The sequence below is a fragment of the Alexandromys fortis genome, unplaced genomic scaffold, assembly GCF_014885135.2.
Source record: "Alexandromys fortis isolate MF-2015 unplaced genomic scaffold, M_Fortis_MF-2015_v1.1 scaffold_69, whole genome shotgun sequence".
NCBI lineage: Eukaryota > Metazoa > Chordata > Mammalia > Rodentia > Cricetidae > Alexandromys > Alexandromys fortis.
In genome coordinates, this window is record NW_026067951.1 from 3,387,960 (window position 1) to 3,414,745 (window position 26,786).

General features: G+C 35.8%; 1 protein-coding gene across 5 annotated transcripts in view; it reads left to right on the forward strand.

The window, feature by feature from the left end:
- Nucleotides 1-26,786, forward strand: part of Upf2 (UPF2 regulator of nonsense mediated mRNA decay) — a 100,233-nt gene that overhangs the window by 35,204 nt on the left and 38,243 nt on the right. For all 5 annotated transcript variants that reach the window (XM_050150580.1, XM_050150582.1, XM_050150583.1 and 2 more), the window contains exons 9-11: nucleotides 10,741-10,849; nucleotides 17,596-17,709; nucleotides 25,165-25,281. In XM_050150580.1, coding sequence (XP_050006537.1) covers nucleotides 10,741-10,849; nucleotides 17,596-17,709; nucleotides 25,165-25,281 — 340 coding nt within the window. The remainder of the gene's footprint in view (nucleotides 1-10,740; nucleotides 10,850-17,595; nucleotides 17,710-25,164; nucleotides 25,282-26,786) is intronic.

Here is a 26,786-nt window from a genome sequence, read left to right on the forward strand (position 1 = left end):
AAGATTTTATGATACATTGATACATAGAGACTAGGGTTACTCTAGTACTGCTAAAATTTCTCAGTGAAACCAAATCCTTACTTAGCCTTTTCCTTTATCTTAAAAATTATTTACTTTCTTTTGTTATGGGTTATGGGTATTCTGCTTGCATGAATGTCTGTGCCATCTGTATGCCTGGTACCCATAGACACTAGAAGAGGTATTGGATTCCCTGGAACTGGAGTTAGAGATGGTGGTGAGCTGTCATGGATGGGTGCTAGTAATCAACCCCAGATCGTCTGAAAAAATAGCCAGTGCTCTTAGCCTCTGAGGCAAGTCTCTAACCCCTCTTTTTCTTTTTTTTTTTTTCCCAGCAGTGTTAATTTGAGCATTTTTTTTATTTTAATAGGTGGAGGAATAAGGAATACTAGTACAGTGAGATAGTGATTAATAATATACTTTAGAAAGATGACTTTATGTTGATTTATCCATTATATTATTATATATTAAATGAGGGGCAAGGGCTGGAAAGATGGGTGGGTCAGTGGTTAAGAGTATTAGTTGCTCTTCAAGAAGACCAAGGTTCAATTCCCAGCACCCACAGGATGGCTCAGGACTGTCTGTAATTCCAGTTTTAGGGTTTCTGACACCCTCACACAGACATACATTCAGACAAAACACCAATGCATATAAAATAAAAATAAATATATTAAAAATATGAAATTGTATATTTTATCAAATTTAAGGTGCTACCAATTAATGTGTACCATTAACTTATGATACAAGAGAAAAATGCTGCCAACATTAAGGCTTTAATCTGTTATGTTTTTATATTGATGAAAATAGGGATAATATATACACCTGGAATTGATGAAAATTCAGCAGTTTTTCTCCAATATCTTATATGCATATAGATTATATATCTGTGTATATATATACACATATACATTTTATGGATCTATTTTGTGTTTGGTTATGTAGACGCATGCACATGCTTGGTACAGTGTGCATGTGGTAGTCAGTAGACAATCAAAGAGAGTTGGTTTTCTCCTTCTAGTATGTAGGTCCTGGGTTTGAACTCAGATTATCAGGCTTGGTGGCAGGTGCTATGAAGTTGTCTTGCTAGCCCATTTGGCCTAATTTTTTTTTCAGTGATTTTTTACATTATCAAGGAATGTTTACTTTTATGTTTTTTCATTCAAATAAAGACATGTATCAAAAATTATACTTATTTTTATAATATAACAATAAATCAGTTTGCATAATAAACTGATTCTTCTTCTTCCTCTCTCTCTCTCTCTCTCTCTCTCTCTCTCTCTCTCTCTCTCTCTCTCTCTCTTTCTCTTTCTAGATAGGGTTTCTCACTCAATCCTGAGCTCAGATTCTACAAGGGTGACTGACTAGTGAGTTCCCAAATCCTGCTGTCTCCTTCCTCCTTAGTGCTGGGATTATAGGTGCATGCCAAAGTACTCACTCCCTTGTTTATATGAGGGCTGAGGGTGAAACTCAGGTCCTCGCGTTTGTGCAGTAGGCACTTCACCAAGTTCTTTTATTTGTTCTTTTAGAACTAAATTTATCTGTATAACTCATGAGTAGAATGTTGTAATAGTTCCATTCTGCTAGATACACAGACTTGAAAATAGTAGGATTTTACAAGTTTAGAGCAGTGGTTCTCAGTCTGTGGTCCTTGACCCTTTTGGGGGTTGAACATCCCATTTACAAGAGTTGCCTAAGACCACTGGAAAACAGATATTTGTATTACAATTCATAGCAGTAGCAAAATTACAGTTATGTAGTGGTAACAAAAATAATTTTATGGTTGGGGGAGGGGTCACCATAATATGAAGAACTGTGTTAAAGGGTCACAGCATTAGGAAGGTTGAGAACCACTGGTTTAGAGGAAAGAAAAAAAATGTGAAAGAAAAAGGATGCATTTAAACTGGGCATAGTGGTACAAGCTTGTAAGCCCAGCCCTTGGGAGATACCGCCTGGAAGAGCAGAAGTTCAAGATCATCCTCAGATAAATACAGTGTTCCAGGCCAACCTAAGAGACATGAGCTCCTGTCTCAATTTTTTTAAAATTATGTAACATCTTAAAACCCTGAGAAATAGATGTCTATTATTACGGTAAATGTTTGATATGATAATTTGAGTTGGTTACTTAAACATTAAAAGATGAAAGTATGTCCTAAAATCTAATCACTAAATAATGGTCAGCTGTATGCTGTGATTATTCTAGAAGATACAACAGGTTGATTTTGTTTTTGTACTTATGTATAGCTTAATATTTGGAGAGAAAACAGGTTAATAATTCCAAGTTCCATTATCAAAAAGAGAAATTAAAAACATGACATACTTTGAAATATAGAGCAAGTGGAATTTGGAGATTTGGTCTACGGCAACTAGAGAAGACTATATGAAACCAAGGGTTGCTTAATAGGCATACCAAGGAGTTAGCTATACGAAGGGTGGGTGAGGAAAGCAAATCTAAAGTGTTTCTGATAGTAGCAGTCTGCGTATAGAGACTAGAAAGATCATGGTTTCAAACCATAGCAAAATCCCTTTGTTTTGTATACAGTAAACTGCAGGAAGGTAGTCGTATTTGCTATTATCCCTAGTACTTAACACAATGTTTGATATGCAGAAGTTGATAAAATTATGTGACTTCTTTAGTTTTAATGCTCTCTCCCCTTTTTAAAATGAAGTTTATAGATTCAACCTTTTTTTTTTTTTTTAAAGATTTGTTTATTTACTATGTATATAGTATTCTGCCTGCACATATGCCTGCAGGCCTGAAGGTTGGTTGCTGGGAATTGAACTCAGGACCTTTGGAAGAGCAGCCAGTGCTCTCAACCACTGAGCCATCTCTCCAGACCAGATTCAACTAATTTTTTTTTTTTTTTTGAGAGGGTTTGGGTATAGTTTATGTGCCAGGTGGTGGTGGCGCACGCCTTTAATCCCAGCACTCGGGGGCAGAGGCAGGCGGATCTCTGTGAGTTCGAGGCCAGCCTGGTCTACAAGAGCTAGTTCCAAGACTGGCTCCAAAGCAACACAGAGAAACCCTGTCTAAAAAAAAAAAAAAAAAAAAAAAAAGGCTCAATATTAATTCTCTTTTAAAATCTCTATATGTATAGAGTGACCAAGTGGAATACCTTTGTTTTCCCCACTCCAGAGTGGAATGCTTTCTACTGTGTGGGATTTCTTTGTTTTTTTATTGGGAATGATGATTCAACTTTAAGTCATATCACAAGCTGTGTTGCTGAACAGCTGTCCTTTGTTCCTTTGCATAAAGTAAATGCGGTGTTCTTTAGGGAAGAAATCAAGTACATCATATTACAATTGTTGACTTGCTGACTGTACTCTAACTAAACTGTGGAAATAATGAGCATGTAAGAGGCAGAGGCAGGAGGATCTGTGAGTTTGAGGCCAGCCTACTTTACAAGGCTGTCACACAGAGGAACCTTGTCTCAAACAAAACTACACACACACACCTTGTGTTCTCAATACCAGAAGTCTAAGACATCTTTTAGTAGTAAAAAGTATCCCTCGTCTCCCTATTTACTCAGCTTTCATGTCTGCTAGTGGAAAACCATTGTCTTTATTCTCAGATATATCTTTCTGGGGTTTCTTTTTTATGTACAAGAAAATAGAAGTTTAGAGTCTTCTTCCTTTTTACACAGACAGCTACCTCTTATGTATATATCTTTCATCGGTATGAAAATGTCTCCCTTGTTGTTTTTTATAAGGCTACATGCAGGGTTTCTCTTCATGAGTGTACCATATTTAACCATTTTGGGCTTTTCAGCCTTTTTCTGTTACTGACAACTATATTTGTACTTCCTTTTTCTCTTCTTATTTACATTAACTAGTATCTTTTTGGGTTTGCTTTGTTTTTCCTACCAAAACTTTTAGATTTATCATTAATCCTATTTTACTATTAATAATTTTGACTTTTATTTTTACTCATTCCCTTTTTTGGGGTTATTTCATTTGTTTCTTTTTTGTTAATTTCATATATGTTTTGGCCTTTGAGTGTGGCTGTAGCTATTCTGTAGTTTTGAAATATGGTGACTTAATGTTTTCTAGAAATTCTGCATCTTTTTATACTTGAACAATTTGGCTTGTCTCTGAAGAAGATGTTTTGGTCCCTAGTGGTGCTAGAATTAAAATCACCCAACAGTCTCCTGTCATTTTATCTTCAGTCTCTTCATTCCCATTAATTCAGAAACTTCTTTATCCCTTAAATAAGAAAGATAACTAACTGGTAGCCCTCGAAGGTGGGTAGATGGGAGGAGGGGAGGAGAGAAGAACACAAGAGAGTGGAGTTTAGTATAAACAGGTTATACTGTTCTGGGTAAAAAGTTACTCTTTGAGCTATCTGGATCATAGATAGTTGGCTTGAACTCACTTGAAAGGTATTCTGAGTACCTTCCCCTCCTCAGATGCTTAGTTTACAGTTTGGAGTGTTGTTATTGTTTTCTGAGTTGTCTTTGTATTTTCTTGGTGTAATGTGTAAGACCAAAAGATTTTAAGTTTGATATAGTTCATTTCTTACAATTTGTAGATCAGGCTGGCCTTGAACTCAGACCTGTCTGTCTCTGCTTCCCGTGCTGGAATTAAAGGTGTGTGTCAACAATGCCCCATCTTTTGCAATTCTTTTCTTCCTTTTTCTTTTCTTTTTGTCTTTTGTTTTGTTTTTCTACACAGGGTTTCTACTAGCTCTGTAGACCAGGGTGGTGAGTGCTGGGATTAAAGGCATGCACCACCACTCTCTGGCATTACAATTATTAAAGGTGTGAGCTGAAACAGGGCTTAACTTTCAGTTTTGTTTGTCAGATGTTAGTGAAAGCGTGTCTAAAGGCTGCTGTTTTATCTGTTAAATTATTAATTTGAAGAACTCCTCAGAAATGAAGCCTATAAATTTTCTTAGACATTTGTATATCATTTTATAGTTAATTTGTAATAGCCACAACACATAGAAGGAATTGAAACTTTACATGAAATATTTAATCTTTAAATATACTGTGTCTACCACCCAGATTAGGTTATGCAAAATTTTCATCATCCTAAAGGCCATTTACCTAAGCTAGATTTTGAGTTTAAAGTTAGAATCTGGGAAAGTACTTTAAACATCTTTTTCCTTGTTTTAATTACTGCTGTACTGTGTTTCTTTTAATGACTTTAAGTTCACATAGAGTAGTAAGAGGTAGATGTGAAGAATATCCTCAGTGATGTAAACACAGTGCTCTTCACATTTAAGATTTACACCTAATTCTGGAAGAGGTGTTTTGTTTTGTCTAGTTTGATAGGCTTTTTCTGTAGTCCTGTCTGTTCTCGAACCAACTGTGTAGACCAGAGATCCACTTGCCTCTGCCTCACAAATGCTGGGATTAAAGGTCCAGCTGGCTTTTTGATATTTTTTGTGAGATTTTCAAATTAGATTTCCTTCCTCATTAAATTTAAAACTTAAAGAATCAGAGATTTTGGTTTGGTTTTGTTTTGCTTTTTCTATTGGTATGTTATACCACTTGGTGGCACTGTTTTATTTAGAATGTCAGGACTATAAAAGAAAACTGAACAGTTACTTGGTTCTGGATTTCAGAGAAAATGATCCCAGTCTTTATTATATTTTGCCATTTTTGAATCATATTCTACTTTAGTATTATTTTGTAATTGTGTGTGTGTGTATGTGTGTGTGTGGTCCAGGTAGACCACAGCATCACAGCATATGTGTGAAGGTATAGGACCAGCTTCTGAGAGTTTTGTGCCTTTTTCTACCTGGGTCCCTGGGATCAAACCCAAGTTGTCAGACTTGGTGACAAGTTCCTTTTTTCCACTAAGTCATCTTGTCAACCCCTAGTTTACTATTTCCCATGCTGAAATTTTTGTTGTTGTTGCTTTGTAGTGTTGGGAATCAAATCTGGGGTCTTACACGGGCTAAGAAAATTCTCTGCAACTCTGAGCCCCCTCCAGTTTTTTGTTTTTGTTTGTTTTGTGGTTTTGGTTTTAGTTTCAGTTTTTTGAGACACGGTTTCTCTCTGTAGCTTTGGCTGTACTGGGACTCCCTCTTTAGACCGTGCTGGTCTTGAACTCACAGAGATTCACCTGACTCTGGGACTCTGGAAAAAGAGTTGTTTTTAAGTCATTCACTATTAACAGTTAAATGTAATTACCACTATCAGAAGATTATAGAATTTGGCTTTGAAAAGAAGGATCTAAGTTATTTCCCATGTACTTTTTAGAAGATTCAAATTAGAAGAACTGTGAGATGGGCTGTGCTTGTGACTACTAGATGCTGTCTCACTTTTAGATTTTATTGCATTGTATTGCAATGCAGAAATATATTTTTTTTGCCAGGCTTAGTGGCATGGGGCTACAATACTCAATATTCCAGAAACTGAATGAAGCAAAAGAATCTCAACTTCAGGGTCCACCTGGCTGTGAGAGAGTTTGGACAGGCCTAGCAACTTATTAAGACCTTGTCTCAAGACGTAAGGTAAAGGCAGGTTGTTTGCCCAGTATGAATGAGGTCCTAGATTCAAATCTCTGTTGTGGACGAAGGAGAGAGGGAGAAAAAGGACAGAGGGAAGGAGAGAGAAAGGGAAAAAAGGAAATGTTATCTATAAATTAATTAAAATATCTTTTTGCCAGGCAGTGGTGGCGCACACCTTTAATCCCAGCACTTGGGAGGGAGAGGAAGGCAGATTGTTCTGAGTTTGAGGCCAGCATAGTCTACAAAGCAAGTTCCAGGATAGTCAGGACTGTTACACAGAGAAACTCTGTCTCAAAAAAGCACAAACAACACGACTTTAGTCCCAGCACTCCGGAGGCAGAGACAGGTGGATCTCTGTGAGTTCATCCAGCCTAGTCTATGAGACATAGTTCCAGGACAGGCTCCAAAGCTACAGACAAACCCTGTTTTGAAAAACCAAAACCAAACCAAAAAAGAAAAAAGAAAAACTAACCTCACAATAACTTAAAAATGGTTGATGTTATGTTTTTCATTTTAGCCCTTTTAGGCTTGTATTTATTCTTAGGAAGGAAGGGCAGAGCATTCTTAAATGTTCTGTGTCATCCTGAGAATGATTTATGATAGCCATGCTTTCTATTTTCAATAAGTTTTTAGACAAAATAAAAGAATGACTAGCAAGTGGTAGATTTGTAGAAATAGCAGATAAATAGCAAAATGTCATCAAATCAGGCAGAGACACCTGGAGTAGCCTCACTGAAAGAGTAAACAAAGGCCACATCATTTTGAGGCCTACAAACATTTAGCAGAATTGCCAGAGAAGCCCAGCGGAGGCTTCCTGATGAAGAGTCTCAGATGGAGCAGACTATTCCCTTAGATAAAAAGTAAATCAAATAGCAACAGATAATGTCATCACGTTGGGAACGAACAGGAGAAACTGGCAGTTATTTGGAGTTTCCTATTAAATTGTCACTTCCTTGGGTAAGTTCCCATTGCTCAGTTTATAGCTGCTGTTCCCACTACAGGATTTTGGTTTGTTTGGAGTCAGGGTTTTACTGTGCATACTCAGATCTGCTGCCTCCCAAGTGTCTGAGATCTGCCTGTCTCTGCCTCCTAAGTGCTTCTATTAAAGGCCTGTGCCACCATCACTCCTGGCCTATGGCAAACGTTTTTTATAATATGGGATACAGAATTGTAACCTCTATTAGAAATAATATTTGTTCTATCTGTTCTCAGGGGACAATGTTTTAATGTACTTTGCTGCCTGGTGTTTTTCCTCTCCCTATTATTGAGCCAAGAGGCCTCACAACAGAGAGTTTTGGAGGATACTTGAAAGTAAACCTGCTTGAGTCTGGGGTAGAAGTCTGCTTTCAATAAGATAACAGCACGTAACAGTTGACTAATGTACACTACAGTTACCATAACTGGCAGTGAGCAAGTAACTTTCTTCTTTTCTTTTCTTTCCTTTTTTTTTTTTTTTTTTTTTGAGACAGGGTTTCTCTGTAGCTTTGGAGCCTGTCCTGGAACTAGCCCTTGTAAACCAGGCTGGTCTTGAACTTACAGAGATCCGCCTGCCTGTGCCTTCACTTCCCAAGTGCTGGGATTAAAGGCGTGTACCAGAAATGGAGTGTGTGTGTGTGTGTGTGTGTGTGTGTGTGTGTGTGTGTGTAGACTTTCTGTGCATGAGCCTTTGGAAGTCAGAAGGGAGAGTTAGATCCATTGGAACTAGAGTTACAGATGATTGTGAACCACTATGTGGGTGCTAGGAATCAAACCTGGGTCTTTTGCAAGAAGAATAAGCACTCTTAACTACAGAGTGATCTCTCCAGCCCTCCAGGATTTTTTTCTTTTATTTAAAAACACTAGCAATACCCAGGAAATCTTACAGGAGTAATGTGGCCCAAATCATGTCCATTTTATATATTAGATGTATAACTTTCAACAGATAAGCCTTTAAAAATGTTTTAAATAAATACCTAAAGTTTTATTTTTTAAATGTTAGAGTTCAAAACACTTTTAAATCTTGCTTTTAAAAATAGTGATTTTTTTTTTAACCTGGGCAATGAGCACTTGGGAGGCAGAGGCAGATGAATCTCTGAGTTTGAGGCCAGCCTAGTCTACAGAGTGAGTTCCAGGACAGCTAGGACTATACAGAGAAACCCTGTCTCAAAAAACAAAAATATGATTTTTAAAATTTAAGATATGAGTAGATAGCAAACACAATCTTTTCTATCTGTCTTGTTATTTCTGAAGTGCTGACTATAATAACCATTTCATAGATTATTATTAGCACGTTGAATAATATATGTATATATATATATTAGGATTGGGACTATTTCTACTACATTAGTAATTTTTTTTAACTTTTAAGTTTTCTTTAAAATCATTTAAACTAGGACTGGAGAGATCCATATGGTGCCCTCTTTTGGACTGCAGGCATACATGCAAGCAGAACACTATAAACATAATACATAAATAAATCTTTTGTAAAAATTTAAATTAGCGCCAGGTGGTGGTGGCACACATCTTTAATCCCAGCACTTGGCAGGGAGAGGCAGGCAGATCTCTGAGAGTTCAAGACCTGGTCTACAGAGTGAATTCCAGGCCAGGCTCTATAAAGTTAAACAGAGTAACTCTGTCTCCAAAACAAAACAAAAAAAGTACAACACTCGTTTAAATGTGCAGTAGTGTGTGTGAAAGTTAGAGAACAGCATGGAGAAGTTGGTTCCTTCCACTTTGTGGGTCCCATAGGTTGGTTCGGGTCCCCTGGTTTGGCAGCAGCTACCTTATTAACCCACTAAGCCATCTCTCTGACTTTCAAGTTTTGGTGTTTGCATTTATAAAAAATATTTGCTCAACTTAAGAACAGGCAGTCTTCTTTCCTTTTTATAATTGTAGAAATTTTGATGCTAAGGGACATTCAATCACTCATGAAAAGGTTTTGTTTAAAAAGAAAATGTTGGCCAGGTGGTGGTGGCACACGCCTTTAATCCCAGCACTCGGGAGGCAGAGGCAGGCGGATCTCTGTGAGTTTGAGACCAGCCTGGGCTACAAGAGCTAGTTCCAGGACAGGAACCAAAAGCTACAGAGAAACCCTATCTCAAAAATCCATAATAATAATAATAATAATATAAAAAGAAAATGTTAAAACTTTTAAAAGAAGTTATAGAAGTCAAAGAAGAAAACCAAGTTTTTAAGATTTTAGCCATGAATTTACCTTTTCTTCCCCTAACCCCTTATCTCCTTTACCCTCCTTGTCTCAGCATCAATCTAATTCTAATTCCAAGTCTAATTGGTAGCCTGCTATGACAGGTATCCTTTTAGTAGTAATGACCTATTTTCCTACACTAGTTAGTAATGCAGGGATATGTTTGGATATAGTTAATTAGGAACTGTAGGATTACTTGTTTGTCTTCTAAGAGCTTCCAGCTGTCATCATGGTTTCAAATACTCTTTGTGGGGTTTAGCTTCCCTGCCTCTGCCCTGGTGGGTCTACTGCTGCAGGTGTAACCACTTCTCGTCTCCAGCCTGTGTGATCTGCTGAGTGTTGAATAGCTAAATAATCAAGTCGTGTAAGATAATGGCTGTGATGGGAATGGAAAATAAATTGGAGTGTGTGTGTTGATTCCAGTTAGCAGTGATTGCCTGCAGTATTGGATTAAATAAGCAGGATTCTGGAGCTGCGTCCACATTTGATAGGAAAGAGTCCTCTGTCAGTGGAGTGAGGTGACATCATGAGTGCCACATCCTGCCACTGGCTAGAGTGAGATCTTATATGAGGATCTGAATGGGTTTTGTGATGAATAGAGTTTATTTGCATCATTTGATACTATGTTAATAACTTAGGTACTTTTTGGTTCTTTTTGCTTTCTTCAGAAATTGGTATTTCCAAATGACTTACTTCTGGATAAGTGAAGGAATTTATTTTTTGAAAGAATTATGACTTGCCATATTTAAGTTGCCTTTAGATTTGTAAATATTCTGTTACTGAGTAATTATGTAATTAAAATTTTAAGCCATTTCAGAATGCATTTTTTTCACATAGCATTTCATATATAAAAATTATATACCTGGCCAAAATATAGACTAAAAAATGCCAGGTTATTAATACACTTTTACAAGGCTTACTGAATGTTCAGAAGCTCCATAATGGCAATAAATTGACATGTCTGAATGATTAGCTTTTTGAAAATTATTTACTATGTGAGTAAATCTGAGAAAGTTTTAAGTTTTAAAATGAATTATTTCTGGTATGTCTTTCTTTTTACACATATCACATATAACTTTTGCAGGTTGGATTTGCTACCATTTTATGCAAGATTGGTTGCTACATTGCATCCCTGCATGTCTGATGTAGCAGAGGATCTTTGTTCCATGCTGAGGGGGGATTTCAGATTTCATGTATGTATTTAAGCATTTATTTTGTGATATGTATATATCCTAATAAGTTGAGGGTTCTTTGGATGAGCATTATAATTTTATCGATAAGTGTATTTTTAAAATTGATAGTGGCACAGTAGTTGAGAATTTATGGAATTCTAATTTTTTTTGAAAGATTTATTTATTATGTATACAGTGTTCTGTCTGCATGTAGGCCTGCACACCAGAAGAGGACACTAGATCCAATCATAGATGGTTGTGAGCCACCTGTGGTTGCTGGGAACCGAACTCATGATGTTTGGAAGAGCAGCCAGTGCTCTTAACCTCTGAGTCATCTCTCTATCCTGGAATTCTAAATCTTTAAAATGTAAGTGTACTTAACAATGCTTAAAGTTGTTAATGCTGCTCCAGGTAGGAGGGGAGTTGTTACTATTTTGTCTTCCCATTATATGTATTTTTTTTTCTCTTTACAAATTAAAAATCATTCTTCAGGATCAAGTCACAGGCCTTATTTGTTGACCCCAGAAAAAAAGAGAATTATCCACGAAAAGTTTGATATGCTGTCCCAAGGAGACTTTTTAGGTGTTGAGTTCCAAAAGTGGGAAGTATAATAGCTTTCATAAATTCTGAGTCATCAGTGAACTCTGCTCTTGCCTGTGTTTTATTGATTCTTGCCTTAAGAATTTTTATCTTGGATAGTGTTAAGTTCTTTAAACAATATTCCATTAAATACCAGAGATATTTTACCAGGCAGCATCCCTTCTTTTCAGGTTCTGCAAACCTGAACAGACTGTTTTAGTCTGTGCTCTAGTTACCCAGTGACTTTATAGAAGTGATATGATAGAGCTTCAGATACAGGGTTGGTGGGTGAAAACAACACTGCTCATGCATGAAAGTGGACATTGGTAGACTTTGAAACAACTTAAGTTTAGGTATTACCATAGCCAGTGAAAAGTTACGTTTACAACACTTTGCAGCAAGTTGTTTGGAATGCCAGTAAAACTATTATTTGCTTTGTTTAGTAAACTCTATTATTCACTATTTATAAGTCAGTAGTATTGTTGAGCTCTCAAGAGAACAGATAATTTCTGAAGTCAAGAACTTCAGAATATAACTCACAACTAAGACAAATTTAAAAGCAAAAAGAAAAATAATAAATTATGATGGTGTACTTGCAAAATGACTTAAGAGTTCAGAGCAAGAAAATCTCATGAGGGACAGATTGATCTCTAATTCTTGTAGTAAGTGTCTATTTGTTGCTATCTTTGTGATTAAGATTTTCCTGAGCCATGTTTTGCTTAAGTGTGTTTTAAAATTTCATAGACAATACTAAGCCTGGTAGAGTTTCTGTGTTTAGAGAACTTGGGAAACACTGAGCTTATTAAAACTAACAGTTTTGTTTTGTTATAAAACTTCTCAAAACTTCATGAGGGTAATTGTGCTCTGTGTAGTGTACTAGAGGAGTATGAGTGTATGTCCCATAAAGAACACACTTTGATAAATGCTGCTATTTCAGGAATAGATAAAGCAGAAGTCTTATTCTTGCTGATGTAATTCATTTCTTGTATCAATGAGGATCTGTTAAGCCACTGAACTTATATGGAGCTTCTGTGTCAATATATGCATCAGTCTCTCAACCAAACCCTAAGTTAAGCCCTAAACTGTTGCATTAAGTATGATTAGTGAAAAACATACAATTGAGAGTAGTCTATTCATGCATACTCTCTTATCCTAAAGATTGAAGCAGAATTTGAAGGCTTTGGCATAATTTATATGTTGCAATCTTAGGGACCCACTGTTCTCAGAGTAGAAAAGAAGTTAGTTGAAGTTACTTTCCATCTCTCACAGGATCTCTCCTTCCTAACTTCCTAATCTTCAGACTCTTTCTTAACTTCTGTTAGGTTTTAAATTTATTTAGTGTACAACTATTATCAAATGAAAACAAAGTAACAGCTGCAAAAAACATATGTGTCAATCCTGTTAACACAGTATACCCTACAACATCCATATTTCATTTTCTTATTTTGAGACACGGACTATCTCAGGCTGACCTCCTATTCACTTTGTAGTGGGCTTTTTTTGTTTGTTTGGCATGTTCGTTTGTTTTCCTTTTTATTGTTTTTTTTTTTAAGAGTATAATTTTTTTTCCCCTAAAACCATCATAGCAACATCCTTGATAGAGATCACTAAATTTCCTGATCATCCATTAGTTGATGTCCTTGTAGGTTCTAAACCCTGGACTCTGCTGATTTTTTAGAAGACATCATTCTGATTCCACCATGTAAACATTGTGACTAAGATTTAGTTACTCAAGTGATAAACAGGTCTATTTAATAATAGTAATTTTGCTCTTTGAAGCTGCATTTGTCCTAATTAAATGAGAAAATCCATATATTGTATAGTACCTAATATAAATATCATTATCCAGGATCTTTTGTTTATTCTTGTTAATCTTTTTTTAAGCTAGGCTTATTTATTGGGATTCCTTTTGCACTGCTATTTTGCTTGTGACGGGATTTCATGTAATTTGGGCCAGCTTCAAACTCCTAAGTGTAGCAAGGCTGGCTTTGAATTGATCCTCTTTATTCCACCTTCCAAGTGCTGGGATTCCAGGTGTGTTCTGCTTTTTGAATGGGAACACAATTGTTTGACTTCTGTTAACATTTGTTTCCCAACAACTTCATGTCACCAAATGTGTGTATCTTGCTAGAGTGTATCTAGTGCATACACCGATTTTTTTTGTCCTTCTAGAAACCAGTTGTATCCACAAAACAGACTGATAATTTTCTTCTAAGAATATCTTTATATTTTTGTTCATTTAATGTACTTCTGTATTTTCCCCATAAATTCAGTATTCAACTGTTAAGGTTCTTTCATATCCCATAGCTATGTTCACCAAATTCTTGTCATGGCATTCTGAAACACTCTACTTCTAGCTACGTCTCATCAAACCCGCTATCACTGTCTTTCATAATCCACAGCTTGAGTTATGACAATAGCTCTTTAACCAGGTTTCCCTGTCTCTGTCTTCTATCTAGGTCCAATATATTGCCACAATATGATCATATTTGCCCCCTTAAGAATCTCAGCTGAGAAGTAAAGCTGGTAAAACTATATGTAGTCAAAGAAATTCTAGTTAAACAATGGATTTGCTAATTTGACAGATCAATAAAGCTAATAGAAGTGAGAAATCAACATTCTTATATACTTCAATCAGGTAAGAATTTAGATAAAACAGTTCGGCAATATGTTTCAAGATCATTAGAGACTGAACAGCTCTGAAGAAAAAAATAAAAAGCTTTGTTTACATCATGAACTATACTAGGAAAAACTGATGATCTCAAAGCCCAACTCTAATCATGGTGCCAAAGTGATATAGTCACTAACAAATAGGTTTTTTTTTTTTATAAAATCTTATCTTTGGATAGTACAACTATGAGGAATATTTTGTCTCTAGTGTTCTTTTCCTCCAGACTTTTCAGAGTCTCCTTCCTAAATGAAGGAGAGGGCAGCTTTTGTTTAAGCAGATCATTCTCACTGACATTCTAAAAAATGGTCTCTCTAAGTTTTTTAAATTAAAATTCGTTATTGGTGCATTAGCTTTTCACAACTGACCAGAACACCTCACATAAACAACTTAATAGAGGAAGGGCACATTTTGTTCATCTTGGAGAGTTGAACTGATGATCGCTTGACTCCATGTGTTTGGGGAGAGAGAGCATCATGGTGGCTGGGATATCAGAGTGAATGGGAAATAGAGAATGAAGAAGAGGGCAGCTACCAGGTGTGGCATTCAAAGGCATACCTAGTGATCTGCTTCTCCCACTTAGGGCCTTCTTCCCAGTTTTCCATAACAACGTTCAACATATAAACTTCTAGACACATTCATAGTCAAACTACAACAGTTGATCAAGATAAGTGGAATACAAATATGTTTCTGTGATATAACTGTATATTCTATATGTATATGATTTCAAACTTCAAACTTACATTTGCAATTATAACATCTACACTGTAGAACAAAAATAAATGAAAACTGAGGCAAAATGTGTGAGGGAAAGTTTCAAATTTATCTTCAACCCTCACTCCCTGTCCTATACATTGACTGTACACCTTTTGAGACCAAATTAAGAAATATTATATGTCCATTACAGCAAATCTATTTATTCATAGACTCAGAACAGATTACAAGGTTAGCATAAAATAGATTTGTAGGAAAGTGTATTGAATTAGTGGATAAAGTTAATGTAGAGTCAAAAGAACAAATTATACAGGGAAAAAATAACTTCTTGGACAAGTATCTTTTAGCCCTTCTAGAAGGGCCAGCAGTTTCTTTTATATAGGGGAATAGTAAATGATAGGTATAAAATAGTTTTAAAGATTTATGGGTAGACATATTTGAAGAGGTTATTTGGTGATGCACACTAACAGTAATTTAGTTTTATCTATCTTCAAATATTGAATTGTAAGCAGCATTTTTGTTAAGGTTAATTGGTAATATAAGTAACATCTTACAGTAGTAATCACTGAACTGATAGTATATAAACAAATGCATATTGTTGGTCTGTATTTAGTTTTATAGAAGTATTGCTTCTCTTTTTTTTTGGCTAAAAGCAAGGGTGGTTTTGCATAAATTTTTGATATGTCTATGATTATAAGTCATGAAGAAATGATAGTGAAGAATACTGGATGAGGAGTTATGATAAGTTTATGGGGGTTCCCCCCCAGTTATAGTCTTTCATGTTTCAGCTTCTCTTCTGAACATCAGGAATAGAGATAATTGATCTTTGCTTTTAAATTTTCATAGTTTTGAAGGGAATAAAAAATAGATTTCATAGAAATACAAGTAAAATAGTGATTTCTAGGGCAGGAGAGATGACTCTCTTGCAAAGGACCTGGGTTTGGTTGGCAGCACCCACATGGTGATTTGCAGCCACCTGTAGCTCCAGTTCTAAGGGATCCAACATGCTTTCCCAGCCTTCACAAGCACCAGGCACACACATGGCGAACATGTATACTTGCACATACACATAAAATGAAAATAATTTTTTATTAAAAAAAAGTGATTACCAGAATTGGAAAGGGGTGAAGATGGGGAGAAATGTGGAGATGCTCCACAGTACAGGAGGTTAACTATAGTAGGTCACATATTCCAGAATAACTAGGAGGGCTTGGTGGGACTGCAGAGATAGAACATGTACTTGTTCTGCTCTGGCTGTGTTTTCTCTTTGTCTCTAATTACAGCGATACCTTTTATCTATAAATAATATGACTAAAATGAAGTTTTCTGGGATGTTTGTGATTTGTTTTTGCTTGATATTCTTTTTGTTGATACTTCGGATTAGATTTAGTAATAATGACCTCCTAGTTTGCTCTGGGGTTTTAATAAACATGGTTTTATTTTAAAGTCATCACTAGAGACTGAGTATGGTATCACGTACCTATAATCCTAGCACCTATGAGACAGAGACAGGAGGATTATTGCAAGTTTAAAACACCCTGGCCTAGATAGGATGCTTCAGGTCAGCCAGGACTACCTAATAAGACCCTGTCTCAGTTGGTCAATCAATCGATCAATCAAACAAAAATCACTAAAACTTTAAATACTTATCTTTGTTTGCTATAGAAAGTAGATGTCTGAAAGTCAACAAATTCCATTGACTGTTTAGTTGTCTGGTTTATAAAAGTTCAATAAAATAATGATCATGAAGTATATGACTGTTGATGAGATTAGTCCTTGTTTTTATAAACTTGGAATTCCATCCTATCATGCTGAGTAAATTTCAGTTGACAGTTTGGAAATTTGAATCTTGGTGTTTGTTTACCCTGGTCAAATCATTAACACTTCTAAGATCTTTTTTTTTAATTGATTTTTTATTGAGCTTTACATTTTTCTCTGCTCCCCTTCCTGCCTCTCCCCTCCCCTTAGATCTTTCTCCTTCTTTCTCCCTCTTTTGCTGTCTCTCCACCCTACCCTGCTGCACCAGAAGAGTAAAGTGGATAAAATAAGTGGGTAATATTCTGGAAAGAGCATTGAATTAATTGGAGATGCTACTATCTCATAGTCGTTGTTTACATAATAATTTTCTAGACTGTCAATTTGGATTTATGAAAATATAATTCTACAACTAAACCTAATTACACTTTTCTTAATGTGTCTATATTATACTGTTTTAATGAAATTTTACTACATTTTATTACTTTTAAATGCACGCATCAGTGTAGAACTCAAATTTGCAAAGGATTTGAACTTTGACACATGATTATTTCTGGTAATAAAAACAACAGTGAATATATTGCATGTTTCATTGTAATGATTTATACAAAATATGTAATATACATAGTATAACAACATCTGAAAATATTTTTCAGTTAAATGAGCTTTTAGCATTTATATTTTTTAAAGCAGCATTTCCTAAAGTGTGTTCTTAAAATATTAATCTGATATACTGTTAATTGATAAAATTGCTTAGATTACTTGAGAAATACTGATTTAAATTCAGTGGGTCTTCTTTAAGCCTTAAGAAAAATTGTTAAGAAAAAATAATGTGTTGGTTCCCCAAATTACTTGATCATGAGCAGTTTTGCAAAGCACTACCCAGAACTGGTGTGGACAATGTGGGCAAATTTTTCCTTAACTTAAAGTAATATGAAGACAAATCTTTCCCAATTGATTTGAAATATTTGAAGTGAATTAAAATATATTAAAGTAGTTCATATCACAGGTATTCAAAATGTTAATTACTAAGCAATGTCTTACTTTATAGGTACGAAAAAAGGACCAGATCAACATTGAAACAAAGAACAAAACAGTTCGTTTTATTGGAGAACTAACCAAGTTTAAGATGTTCACCAAAAATGATACACTGCATTGTTTAAAGGTAGGTGCTGCAATATTTTTAATAGAAAAATTTTAAGTTTTGTTTATGTTATAGATAAAATGAAATGATTAAACATTTGATTAACTTAAGTCAAAGTTCATTTGTCAAGAGCAGTAAAAAGAATATTGTTAAATATGAGTAAAATAGAAAAGAAATGGTAAAATGATAGATAGAAATTCAGAAATTTTAGTAATTAACTAAAAGGGACAAAATATATCATGTAAAAGACATATAAGTACAATATTTAGTTAAAATAATTTGTTGCTATCTACAGGAGGGATGGTCCTAAAGAGATAAACAAAATAGGCTAGAGTAAAAAAACAAAGTACACTTTGTAAATACTAGTCAGGAAAACTGATCTCACCAAACTGTTTTCAAAGTGTGAGGCAGAAAGCATAATGAACAGAATCGCTCTTATTTATGGAGAGGTTTCTTAACAAGAAAGTATTACGGATCTAACAGCATAACTTCAAAATATATGAAGAAGTAACCACAGTAATGATAGGAAGAGTTCTGTTAGAGTTTGATGAACAGTTTATCAAACTTTGATCTAATTGACATTATATGTGACACCAAGATAAATATCTTCAGATGTGCATGGGGTTACCGAAATACTCCAAATTATGTTTTTTGTCCATAATGAAATTAAATTAGAAATCAAATAATAACATTAATTTTATGTGGTAAAGTTAGAGCAGAATTGATGAACCTGCATTTTAAATTATTTTTTTTCTAAAATTCATTTTTTCCTAAAACAAACTTTCTACTTAAACTGCATGTTTTTTTTTTTTTTAATTTAAAAATACTAATAGTTATTGTAGATATTCCCTAGGGAATCTCAAAAGAGTGCTTAACAGCAGAAGACATCTTAAGCAAACCTCAGGCAGCTAAGAGTGCCTGGGAGCCATGCCAGAGTCTCTTTAAATATATTAATTCATTTTTGGGTAATCTGAATTATATAAATCTGTGTAGGAAGTGTACATGTTTCCTGACATAGAATTCTGTTTCTAAGAATTTATTTTAAGAAAATAGTCATCAGTATATGTACAGATTAATCTGCAGGGATTTTCTCATAACTTTTTGTTTTCTTTTTTGAGAATCTCTCAAGCTTACTACTTTTTTTCTAAGGTACTAAGATAACAGGCATGTGACACTAAGCCCAGCTTTCATACCATTTTGGGGTTTTGCATTTGTGTATTTGTTTTCTGTCATTTTCAACAAATACTTTACATGTGAAGGGTGCTTTACCCTGTCTTAGGGTTTCTATTGCTGTGAAGAAACGCCATGACCATGGCAACTCTTTTAAAGGAAAATGTAGACAGAAGTTTCCATCCTGCCTGGTCGGAAGAAATACACAGAGGCTTATATTAATCATAAACTATTTTGACCTATTAACTCAGGCTTATAGTAATTATATCTTACAAATTAAATTAACCTGTAATTCTTGTCTGTGTTGAGCCACATGGACTTGGTACCTTTTCTCAGTGAGGCATTCTCATCTTGCTTCCTCTGATTCTGGCTGGTAACTGACTAGCTCAGCCTTTCTTCCCAGAATTCTCCTAGTGTAGTCACCCCCCTATACTTCCCGCCTGGCCAATCAGTGTTTTACTAAACTGATATGAGTGACAAATCTTTACAGTGTATGAAAGCTTTATCCCACAGCAGGAAAGCATTTAATTGCTGCTGTCTTAGAGTTGAGAGGTTTAGTTCATTATCGTCATGACAGGAAGCATGGCAATGTGCAGGGAGACATGGTACTGAAGAAGGAGCTGAGAGGTCTACATCTGGATCAGTAGGCAACAGGAACAGAGAGAACCACTGGGCTGGGCTTGAGCTTTAGGAATCTCCAAGCCTACCCCTAGTGTGTAAGTCAGTGTTTTGACTAGCATACGAAAAAATAGGTGTTAACGTGGCATTTTCATACACATATATTACCATAGCAGTTCCTTTTTAGTCTTGATCCTCTCTCTAGACAATTATCCCTCAGCTCGCATGTGTCCTATTGTTTTCTTGTTCCTTGCTGACCCCTCTTCAGACCTCTTTCTTCCCCCTCATTGTTCTTTCTGCATATATACGTATATAAACACACAGTTCAATCTAGTTTTCATGTGATAGAAAACATGTCTTCCTTATTTCACTTAACATAATCATTAATTTTTCTATAAATGATATAATTTCATTCTTACAACTAAATGAAATTATGCTGTGTATCTTTACTATGTGAGTTCCATATCTTGCCTGTTATATACAATAATATGACAGTAAACATTTATGTTCAAGTATTTCTGTAGTCTGCTGGCCATATGGTTAGGAGTGGTATAGTTGATCATTAGGCAGTTCTGTTTTGGGGGTTTTGAAGAATTTCCATACTGACTTCCATAGTGGCTGCACAAGTCTGTATTTTTTTCAAGTTCTAAATAAGGATTTCCCTCTGCCTCATCAACATTTGTTGTCATTTGTTTTCTTTGTATGTGTAGGTGAGTACCTGTATGTATGTGCTTGTGTTGATGGTGGTGAGGTTGTGCCAGGTTGGGTGTGTAGGTCAGAAGAACCTTGTTTTAAGCAGGGTCTCTTTGTTGAGCTTCCATGCATGTTAAACTATCTGACTCACAAGTTTCTGGGAGTCTCTTGTCTTTGCCTCTCATATCACTGCAGGAGCATTGGGATTTCAGATCCACATTCCATCCTTGGGAGGTCCTGTCATCATTGTTGGTGTGACAGTGTTTATTGAGCCATCTCTCCAGTCCTAATTTTTTTTTTAAATTCGTGTGTTTTGGGTCATAGTTACTTTGATGGGTGGCATAAAATCCCAATGTAATGGGGTTTAATTTTCTTTTTTAAGATTTATTTATTTTTGTGGGTGGGCGTTTTGCCTGCATGAAATCTAGTGCACAATCTATGTGCCTGGTCTCTACAGAAGTCAGAAAAGGGCACTGCAACCAGAGTTATAGATGGCTGTAAGTTCAGGTTCTCTGAAAGAGCAGTCCGTGCTTTTAAATGCTGAGCCATCTCTCTAGCCCATGATGTAGTTTCAATTTGTATTTTCCTAATGACTAAAGTTTTGAACACTTTTTCAAATATTTTTCAGTCACTTATTTCTTCCTTTAAGAATTGTCTATTCAGGGGCTGGAGAGATGGCTCAGAGGTTAAGAGCATTTGCCTGCTCTTCCAAAGGTCCTGAGTTCAATTCCCAGCAATGACATGGTGGCTCATAGCTGTCTGTAATGTCTAGTGCCCTCTTCTGGCCTGCAGGCATACACACGGAAAGAATATTGTATACATAATAAATAAATATTTTAAAAAAAGAATTGTCTATTCAGTTCATTAGGAAAATTGTTGATTGGGTGTTTTGTCACTTTTTAATTTTGGGAGCACTTTATAGATTGTAGATATTGCTCCCTTGTCAGATTCTCACTTGTGCTGTATACTGTCTAATCATTCTGGTGATTACTTCCTTTGCTGTGTACAAGCTTTTTAAAGTCATGTGATCTCATTTGTCGGTCCTTAAGGTTGGTTCTTGAGCTATTGGAGTTCCTTTCAGTTATTTCCTGTGCCTATATGTTGAAGTGTTTTGCCCATGTTTTCCTCTAATACTAAGGTCTCTTATCCATTTTTTTAAAAAATATTTATTTATTTATTATGTATACAATATTCTGTCTGTGTGTATGTCTGCAGGCCAGAAGAGGGCACCAGACCTCGTTCCAGATGGCTGTGAGCCACCATGTGGTTGCTGGGAATTGAACTCAGGACCTTTGGAAGAGCAGACAATGCTCTTAACCGCTGAGCCATCTCTCCAGCCCTCTCTTATCCATTTTAAATTATTTTTTGGATAGTGAGAGGAGAGGGTGTGTGTGTGTGTGTGTGTGTGTTTTAAAGGCATGCATGCATGTACATGTGGAGGCCAGAGATTCATGTTAGGTGTCTCCCTCTACAGTCTCCACCTTATTTTTTGTGACAGTATTTTCAGTGAACCTGAAGCTTATTCATTTGGCTAGACAGGCTAGCTAGTAAGCTCTAAGGACTGAAATTAAGGTTCTTAAACTTAGAGGTTAAAGTTTGTGGTTCACTGAGCAATTTCCCCAGAATTCTTGTTCCATAATATGCCTGTCCAATTTTCCTGGCACCATGTGAAGATTTCTTTTCTTAATTTATGCTTTTGACACTTTCATTAAAGATTAGGTGGGTGTGTATATACGTGTGTGTGTGTGTGTGTGTGTGTGTGTGTGTGTGCGCGCGCGCCCGTGCGTGGGGGGTACTTTTGGGTCCTCTGTTCTAGGCCATTGGTCTATGTGTTTGTTTTTGTGCTGATACCATGCTGTTTCTTTCTTTGTCTCTGTAGCATAGTTTGAGGTCAGAGTTTGTGGTACCTAGCATTCTTTCTGCTTAATAATTGCTTTGACTGTATAAGGTGTTTGTGTCTCTATATGAATTTTAAATTTTCATTCTGTGAAGAATGTTATTGCGATTTTGATGGGAATTGCATTGTGTCTGTAACGTGTTTTCAATTATATGATCAATTTCTCTCTTTTTTTTATTATGTATGAGTGTTTTGTCTGCATGTATGTCTGTACAATGGTTGTATGCTTGATATGTTGGCAGTCAGAGGAGGGTATCAGATTCCCTGGAGCTGGAGTTACAGATGGTTGTGAACCCACCATGTGGGAACTGGGATTGGACCTGGATCCTCTGGAAGAGTAAGAGTTCTTAACAGCTGAGCCATCTCTCCAGCACTCAATTATATAATCATTTTTACATATTAATTCTGCTAGTTCATGAGAATGGGAGATCTTTCCATCTTCCATTGTCATCTTCAATTCTCTTTGACTTTTCAGATTTTCATTGTAGAAGTCTTTCTCTTTATTGGATTACCTCCCACCTCTGTTTGTTAAGGAATTGTGAATGGATTTTTTTACCTCCTGATTTCTTTCTCAGCAAGTACTTTTACTCACAGAGCCATCTAGTTAGCCTGGTTTACAGGTTTGTTTGTTTGTTTGTTTGTTTCTGAGAATTTTATATCTATGTTCAAGGGAATTGTTCTAGACAATTTTTTGTTATTTTTATCCAGTTTTAGTATCAGGATGAGACTGCCTTTATAAAATGAATGTGGTGGTGTTCCTTCTTCTGTTTCAGAGAACAGTTCTGTGAGTACTGGCTCTTCTTTAAGCACTTGGCAGAATTTAGCAGTAAAACTAATTTGTCCTGGGCTTCTTTGTTAAGGGCCCTCTACTATTTTAGTCTTATTGCTGGTTAAGGGTCTGTTTAAGTTGTTTCTGTCCTAGAATTCAATTTTGGTGTGTGATATATATCTAGGAATTTGTTTCTTGTATATTTTCCAGATTCTTTTGTAATATGAGTTTCAAAGTATTCCATAATGATATTCTGAATTTCCCTGGAATCTTTTATTTTAAAAAATTTATTGATTTTACTTTATGTATAGGAAAGATTTGTCTACATGTTTATGCACCATCTGGTGCTCACAGAAATCAGCATCAAATCTGGAAGTGGTGTTAAAAATTGCTGTGAGCCAGCTGGGTGGTGATGGCGTACACCTTTAATCCCAGCACTTGGGAGGCAGAGAAAGGCTGATCTCTGTGAGTTCGAGGCCAAGCATGGTCTACAGAGCAAGTTCCAGGATAGGCTCCAAAGCTACAGAGAAACACAGTCCTGAAAAACACAAAACGAAACAAAATGTCTGAGAGCAATCATGTAGGTGCTAGAAACCAAACCCACGTCCTCTGCAAGTGCAACAAGAACTCTTAACCACTGAGCCATTGCTCTTAACTCCTCCTTTTTCATTTCTATTATACTTAATTTGGTTCATATTTCTCAACTTTTTGTTTATATTGTCTTCTGGTTTGTTGATCAATCACATATTAGATAGATAAATAGATAGTTTTGTTTTTTTTTTATTTTTACTTTCTTTTTTCAAGGAAGGTTTTCTCTGTGTAGCTTTGGAGCCTATCCTGTCCTGGAACTCATTCTGTAGACCAGGTTGGGCTCGTACTCAAAGAGATCCACCTGCCTCTGCCTACCGAGTGCTGGGATTAAAGGTGTGAGCCACCACCACCCGACCAATGTTACATTTTTTGAAGAACCTACTTGGTTTTATTGAGTCTATGTGTTGTTCTTTTAGCATCTATTTTATTAGTTTCTTCCCTGATTTTTATTTCTTGCTATTTACTCTTTGGGAGTTTGTCTTGTTTTTATTTTTCTCATACCTTGGGCATCATCATTTATTTGATATCTCTGACCTTTTTCAAAAGATTAATTTATGTCTGTCTGTGTGTGTTTATATATACATGTGTGTCACATGTGTGTGTTAGCTGTGTATGGGTGCCTGCAGAGACTAGATGAGGGCATTGGATTCCTTGAAACTGGTGTTAAAGGTTGTGAGCCACCCCAGTGTGGGTGCTGGAAACTGAACTCAGGTCTCCTATAGGCTCAGCAAGTACTTGAATGCTGAGCCATCTGTTTAGCCCTGAAATATTTGACTTTTATTGTCAGCACTCATAGCTGTAAACTTTTCTGTTAGAACTGCCTTAGCTGTATCCCAAAAGTTCTAGTAATTTTGACCTGCTTTTTCATTTGATTCTAGGAACTGAAATTTCCTCCCTGATTTCTTCAGTGACCCACTGGCCACTTAAGAGTGTATTGCTTGGTGCATGACATTAATCACAACACTTGAGAGGCAGAGACAAGAGGATCTTTCTGAGTTCAAGGCCAGCCTGTTTTCCATAGTGAGCTCTAGGACAGTCAGGACTATACAGAGAAATTCTGTATCGGTAATATATATATATTGGTTTTTCGAGACAGGGTTTCTCTGTAGTTTTGGAGCCTGTCCTGTAAGCTGTAATAACTGTTTGCTCTTCCACATGTAGAGTGTTTTATTATAGCAGCAGAAAGGAGACTATAACAATGAGATATTGGATTAGCTATCTATGTCAGTTTGTTTTCAGCTTTTGTTTGCTTTAGATATTTGCATTATGCATTGATTTCCATCTTTGACCTAATCTTTGAGTACCTTTGTTAGAGGTGTTTCTTCCAGACAAGTAGTTAGATCTTGTTTTCTCTTATCCCATAAGCTAGTTATATTTCTTTTTTATTGATGAGTCTCTGAGCCCTTTTCCATTTAAGATAAGCCATCCACATACATGCGCATATATACATAAACTACACACATACATAATAAAGTAAAATAAATACATAGCATCTAATAAATATAGAAAAGAATTTGATATCAGTTTTCTTTTCTGAAAACAGATGTTAAACATATCTAAGTTTTTAGTAAAGATTTGATGTTGAACAAGATATTCAGCAATAAAACCTACTAAAGTAGACTTGATTTTCATTATTGTCATATTACATGTTATTACACACAGATGCTTGTATTGTTTTCTTTCTCTCTTAGAATTCATGTGTTGTCTTTGTAGTTTTTCATCATTCTTATTATTCCAGATGCTTCTGTCAGACTTTTCTCATCATCATATTGAAATGGCATGTACTCTACTGGAGACCTGTGGACGATTTCTTTTCAGATCTCCAGAATCACACTTGAGGACCAGTGTGCTTTTGGTAAGGACTTGTAGATCCTGAAAAAGTTGAGGGTCTTGATTTACCTCAAGGATTCAAAGTATTAATCAATGTTGGTTGTCTTCTCTGCCATTTGAGTACAAGCATTTCTGCCTAACCTAGAATATACTGCACAAATGAATTGCTATCCTGGAGAGCCATAGGAATTTTTTCACCTTTGTTGCTAGTTAATTCAAAGCAAAAATTAATGAGCTGGCAATACAGTTCAGTGGGTAAAGGCACTCTCTGTGCAAGGCTGGCAACCTCAGCTTGATTCCTGGAATCTACACAAAAAGTTACAAGAGAACTGACTCCATAAAGGTGTCCTCTGGCCTGCATACCTATACTATGACACGCATGTACCCACATACACGTTGTGCGTGCATATTCACATATACACATGTGCACTTACTAATAATACATTTTTTATTAAGGGAGAATGAATTTAACTCAAAAACAAATTATTCAAATGAAAAGGTACTCAGTACTGTTAGGTGGGGATCATTTTTGGTTTTGCTGTTTCTACCCATTTTTAATGTGTCATGTAAACACTTAAAGTATAACCTAGAAACTATAGATTTTTAAAGATTTATTCATTTCTTATGTATGTGACATTCTGCCTCCATGTATGCCCACATGCCAGAAGAGGGCGCCATATCTCATTACAAATGGTTGTGAGCCACCATGTGGTTGCTGAGAATTGAACTCAGGACCTCTAGAAGAGCAGCCAATGCTCTTAACCACTGAGCCATCTCTTTAGCCCCCAAAATTATTTTTTATAATAAAAATTATAAAAATCGTGCTGGAAAGATGAAGCAATGGTTAAAACTATGTACTGTTCTTAGAGGACCTAAGTTTTGTTCCTGATGTATATTTTAGGTGACTCATAACTTCCTATATTTTTGCAGGAGATCTCATACCCTATTCTGGCCTCCACAGGCACCACACACATATGTGCATGTGTACAACTCCATATATACATAATATAAAATACATAGATTTTAAAAGTTAGAGAAAATCATAAAATATAATCTTAAATTTTGATTTGAAAGAGAAGTTGTTTAGCTGATTAGGATTTTGAAATGACCATCAAGTTTATTAAGCATTATTACATTTATTTCATAATGTAACCCACTACACATGCCTTGATTGTGACATTTTATCTACCTTACTTAATAATCTACTTTTGAGGCTAAATAGTTTTCTGGTGAGATTTGAAATGAAGAAACGTGGATTTATTTGTATGGTTTTTGGCAGAAACTATTGTGATGACCATCAAATGAAACCAAAATGCTCTCATTCTAGGGTTCTCTATTCCTAGCTTAACTTTTGTTCTCAGTGGTAAGATTCAAAGCTAAAGGTGTGTGTGTGTGGAATCACTCAACTTAACAGGATGTAAACTATCATGCTACCACAATTTTTAGAACATATTAGTTCATGGGGTTGAACCCAAAAAAATATTAAAAGAGTACTGCTATAAATGTGACTTGATTTATATTTACGTGAGT